The sequence below is a fragment of the Mandrillus leucophaeus genome, unplaced genomic scaffold, assembly GCF_000951045.1.
Source record: "Mandrillus leucophaeus isolate KB7577 unplaced genomic scaffold, Mleu.le_1.0 Scaffold576, whole genome shotgun sequence".
NCBI lineage: Eukaryota > Metazoa > Chordata > Mammalia > Primates > Cercopithecidae > Mandrillus > Mandrillus leucophaeus.
In genome coordinates this window covers 255,742-261,311 of record NW_012106208.1, presented here as the reverse complement: position 1 = coordinate 261,311, position 5,570 = coordinate 255,742, and the positions used below count along the sequence as shown (strand labels likewise).

The 5,570-nt window shown below is 49.2% G+C and overlaps 1 protein-coding gene across 1 annotated transcript in view; it reads left to right on the top strand.

Annotated features, from left to right (window-relative positions):
* The first annotated feature begins 3,479 nt into the window (after positions 1-3,479).
* The window catches only part of LOC105552803 (interleukin-17 receptor E-like), a 12,376-nt gene continuing 10,285 nt past the window's right edge, over positions 3,480-5,570 (top strand). Inside the window, exons 1-4 of the mRNA XM_011998561.1 lie at positions 3,480-3,546; positions 3,747-3,921; positions 4,254-4,269; positions 4,894-5,013. Coding sequence (XP_011853951.1) covers positions 3,491-3,546; positions 3,747-3,921; positions 4,254-4,269; positions 4,894-5,013 — 367 coding nt within the window. The 5' untranslated portion in view covers positions 3,480-3,490. The remainder of the gene's footprint in view (positions 3,547-3,746; positions 3,922-4,253; positions 4,270-4,893; positions 5,014-5,570) is intronic.

Here is a 5,570-nt window from a genome sequence, read left to right as displayed (position 1 = left end):
ACGCCCGGCTAATTTTTTTGTATTTTTAGTAGAGACGGCGTTTCACCGTGTTAGCCAGGATAGTCTCGATCGCCTGACCTCGTGATCCGCCCATCTCGGCCTCCCAAAGTGCTGGGATTACAGGCGTGAGCCACCGCGCCCCGCCTCCATTTCTTTCTTTTCTGCTTCTCCTCCCATACCTTAACCAGGAGCAATTAACCAATATTTTCTCTGTGAGAGATCAGAAGATAAGGGTAAAGAAGAAGGATTGTTTTAGAATAGAACCAAGTTTCTCACTTCATGCCTCCAGCGTTAGAAAACTCATTATTGGGCCAGGCGCAATGGCTCACGCCTGTAATCCCAGCACTTTGGGAGGCCGAGGTGGGCGGATCACAAGGTCAGCAGATCAAGACCATCCTGGCTAACAGGGTGAAACCCCGTCTCTACTAAAAATACAAAAAATTAGCCGGGCGAGGTGGCGGGCGCCTGTAGTCCCAGCTGCTTGGGAGGTTGAGGCAGGAGAATGGCATGAGCCTGGGAGGCGGAACTTGCAGTGAGCCGAGATTGCACCACTGCACCCCAGCCTGGGCGACAGAGCAAGGCTCCATCTCAGAAAAAAATAAAATTAAATTAAAAAAGAAAACTGATTATTGGCCAGGTGCAGTGGCTCACACCTGTAATCCCAGCACCTTGGGAAGCTGAGGCAGGATAATTGCTAGAGGCCAGGAGTTTGGGACCAGCCTGAGCACCATAGCCAGACCCTGTATGTAGCCAGGCAAAATGGCATGTGCCTATGAAGGGAGGATTCACTTGAGTCCAGGAGGTTGAGGCTGCAGTAAGTGGTGACTGCGCCATTGTCCTCCAGCTTGGGTGATAGAGTGAGACTCTGTCTCAAAAAAAAAGAAAGAAAAGAAAAAAAAGACCTCATTATTTATATAGATCTAAACCACTGTTAGGTAGAATTTGGGGGAAGGTTCTCTAACCTATTTTTAGTATGGCCAAACCACCCTTTCCTCTTTTCAGATCTTACTGTTTTGTTTGCAGAGAAGGGCTTCAAGGCCAAAAGGCATACTGTGTTAGGGTCTGTGTCAGGCAGACCCTTTTGGGTTCCAAGAACAGAGGAAGATGAGGCTGTGGGAGGGAAGACCATAGGATGATAGAGAATTGGGGCCAGGCACAGTGGCTCATGCCCATAATCCTAGCACTTTGGAAGGTCGAAGCAGATGGATCACTTGAGGCCAAGAGTTCAGGACCAGCCTGGCCAACGTGGCAAAACCCTGTCTCTACTAAAAATACAAAAATTAGCCAGGCATAGTGGTGTACAGCTGTAATCCCAGCTACTCGGGAGGCTGAGGCACAAGAATCACTTGTACCCAGGAGGCGGAGTTTGCAGTGAGCCAAGAATACACCACTGCAGTCCAGCCTGGGCAACAGAGCAAGACTATCTCAAAAAAAAAAAAAAAAAGCCAGGTGCTGTGGTTCATGCCTGTAATCCCAGCACTTTGGGAGGCCAGGCTGGGAGGCTGAGGTGGGAGAATCATTTGAACCTGGGAAGTGGAGGTTGCAGTGACCTGAGATTGCACCATTTGCACTCCAGCTTCGGTGGCAGAGTGAGACTCTGTCTCAGAAAAAAAAAAGAGAGAGAATTGAGTTGCAAGGGCCTAGCAAAAGTGCAGCTCCCTGGGCTATAGACTTTGACCTTGTCCAAGTCATTATCCCTCTGCTTCCTTATCTCTCTTTTAATGAAATGAAAACAATAATTATCACGTACCTGTCTCACAGGTTTAGGAGGATTAAATATGAAAGTGTTTTGTGAAGTGTGAAACAGATAAACTACATAGATGAAATATATCATGACATTTATTCAATTACACAGCACATACTTCCCCCTATGTTTCTCCTACTGCTAGTGTAGCAGGACGAGCCGCAGACAAAACTCCTCCGACACCAGATTAAAGAAGGAAGAGGTTTTTTATTCGGCCGGGAGTGTCGGCAGACTCGCGTCTTAAGAGCCGAGCTCCCCGAGAGAGAAATACTTGGCCTTTTTAAAGGCTTTAAGGGGTCCACGTGAAAGGGTCATGATAAATCGAGCAAGCATGGGAAACATGACTGGGGCTACATGCATCAGCTAACAGAACAAAAAGTTTTACAATGCTTTTTTCATACAGTGTCTGGAATTTACAGATAACACAAGTAGTTTAGGCCAGGGGTTGATGTTATTATTATTACTTTGTTTAACTCCTAGGGCCGGGTGGTGGTGCCAAGGTTGTCTGGCTATTTATCTTACTTTTGTTTCTTTCTCCCTTTACTCCTGTCTTGTGAACTAGGCAAGGGAGGAGGGCAGCAGGAGTAGTAGTGGTCTCCTTCCTTACTAGGCTTGGAGAAACATAAAGGATAAGAGTTTTTATCTTTTCATGAACTCAAAAAGCTAGAGGGTACTTTTAGGATAATGGGTAGGATGCAGCCTTCAGACAATGAACCTAAACACAAGAATAGAATTGGTCGAAAGCCGGCTGTGGTTAGGCCACTGAAAGGTGGTCTAGATTGAGTTGCAAGGGGACAATAACAATCTCAAGATGTCTTTGCCAGGCGCAGTGGCTCACGCCTGTAATCCCAGCACTTTGGGAGGCCAAGGTGGGAGGATCACATGGTCAGGAGTTCAAGACCAGCCTGGCCAATATGGTGAAACCCTGTCTCTACTAAAATACAAAACTTAGCCAGGCATGGGGCAGGCACCTGTACTCCCAGCCACTCGGGAGGCTGAGGCAAGTGAATCGCTTGAACCCGGGAGGTGGAGGTTGCAGTGAGCAGAGATTGTGCCACGGCACTCCAGCCTAAAAATAATCTCGATAGAGTGAGACTTGGTCTCAAAAAAAAAGATCTTTGACCTGGTAGGTGTGCCCCCAACTTTCTTTCCAGTGTGTGTGTTACCAAGGTGAGGGCTGAAGCTGCTCAAATGCTCCATGAGTGGGAGGAAGCTGTGGGATGATGGGGAGGGTTCCCACAAAGATGGAGCCTCGTCAGCCTTTCTCCAGCACCGGAAACCACAGGAAATCAGGTCAGTGTGTGGGGCCCGCTCCCTCCACTCCAGGGCTCAGCTATGAGCTCTGGGGCTTCCTGAGCAGGCTGTACTGACTAGTGGGTCCTTGACGCTAGGGGCCCCTTTGGTATGGAGCCCTTTGCCTAGAAGAGCTGGACCTGGCTCATGGGTAGAGAGAACTTGGCTATAGTCCTGAGAGTTAACCAGGTGGGAAGCCAGGGTACATATGGGTTTCACGTGCATCCTAGAGTGCTTTTTTTCCTCCCCACTCTAAATGGTGCCTCAGTCACCTCTGTATCTCCAGCACCCAGTGCTGAGTAGTGCTTAAGAGCTCGACTAATTCTCTAAGTGAGGGGGTGAAGCACATGTCTGTGGGAGACACAAGTTCAACAGTGTGCTGATGGGTGGGTCAGATCTGCAGTGTGTTTCAGGAGTAGGAGGGGCTAAGAAATGCGTGCATCCCCCAACCTGATGCTAGTCCCTTTCCTGTTACTTCTCAGTCACCGCAGGAGCCCCTTGTCTTTCAGGTGGGGGGCAGTAGGGTTTTGGGGGGCACAAGCTTTCCTCAGTCCCTCCACCTGGAGGGGAAGGAATGTGGCCTGGCTGGCTGGTTGGGATCAAGGAGGAGCTTTCAGGCAGGGCGGGGCCAGGGCAGGCTGGGGCGAGGGCTCCTGCTGGTACTGTGTTCTTCGCTGCTGCACAGCAAGGCCCTGCCACCCACCTTCAGGCCATGCAGCCATGTTCTGGGAGCCCTAATTGCACAGAAGCCCATGGGGAGCTTCAGACCGTCAGCCCTGCTCCTGGCTTTCCTCCTGGTAGTCATCGACCTCTCTGACTCTGCTGCGATTGGCTGTCCCCACCTGCCCCACTGGAACACCCGCTGTCCTCTGGCCTCCCACATGGTAAGGTGCTGCTGCCAGGTAGGGACACCTGCCTAGCACAGCTATAAAGCTCCCCACTCCCCTGCCCGCCCTGTGCTACCTCTGCAGTCCCTGTGCTCTGGTGGCAGCTTCGATGTGTCCTCTACATAATCTCAAAGGGGTAGCCAAGGTCCTTTGTGCTGACGGCCTGGACAGGGTGGAGCTGGGAAGGTAAGAGCCAGAGGGTATGGGCTATTAGCTATGGGACTCAGAATTCGCTGATTTGAAGCAAAGACCCCAAGAATGCTCCTTATGGGAGTCTGTCCTAATAATAGCTCTCTCCTTTCTTTTCCCTACTGGGCCCTGTGCCTCAGGATGATAGTTTCACTGGTGAGTCGCGTTTCCTGCCCCATTGCTCCTCCCCACGCCCACTATTTCTCCAGATGCCCAGCAAGCCCTCCATTCTAATTTTCGGTTCCCAACCTGGGAAGTACCACAATATCAAGGAAAAAGTTTGGAATCATGACAAGCCTGGATTCACGTTGCAGTTCTGCCAGACTCCCGTGTGGCCTCAGACTGTGCACCTAACCCCTCCAACTAACCCTCAGTTTCTGAGGGGTAGTAGCACAGTAGAAATGATTGTACACTAAAGGCAGTGTTGCTTTTGATCTGTAAGGAGGATTAGATGAGAAACATGGGTAAATCTCCAGGTGCTCCGTATATGTTGGTTCCTCCCCTTAACTGATCCCTCACTTCTATCAGTAATACAACAATAATCCTTCCTATTTTATGGTATGTTCTACTTCACAAGACATTTTCCCATGCACTACTATTTTGATTTTTATAACAGACCCCCTTTATGAATGAGGAAACTGATCCTTAGACAGGTCCTATAACCCCCCAAGTCATACTTCCAGGATGTAAGTGACAGAGCTTGGCCTCAAATCCAGCTTGTCTGAGGTAGGAGGGACCTTCTTAGACCCTATCATTTGCTTTCCCTTCCATCTTTCCCAGGAAGTTCTGCCCATATCCCTTGCCGCACCTGGTGGGCCCTCTTCTCCACAAAGCCTTGGTGTGTGCGAGTCTGGCACTGTTCCCGCTGTTTGTGCCAACATCTGCTGTCAGGTCGCTCAGGTATGAGAAACAGGCCCTTGGGCCATTCTCAGTGAAGAGAACATTTTGAGCGACCGCCTAGGCTGAGCAAGTGGGACTTACTAGAATAGATATTTGTCTTGTTGTAACCTCAACGGGGACTTGGATTATCCTAAAATAGCACAATGACTGATATTCATGAATCCAATTGTACAATTTTATGAAGGTATTTTTTTCAGCTGAGATTCTTGGAATTAAAAGCTATGGATTTATTGTTATTACCATTTATTTGTAAAGCAGGATCTTCTTTCTTACTCTATATTTGAATTGCTCAGCTCAGTGCCTGGTACATACTAAATGCCCTTACATTGCTTAAGAATTGGCAGTTTCTAGGCTAGGCGTGGTGGCTCACACCTGTAATCCCAACACTTTGGGAGGCTGAGGCAGGCTGATCACCTGAGGTCAGGAGTTTGAGACCAGCCTAGTCAACATGGTGAAACCCCGTCTCTACTAAAGATACAAAAAATTAGCAGGGTGTGGTGGCGGACACCTATAATCCTAGCTGCTCAGGAGGCTGAGGCAGGAGAATCACTTGAACC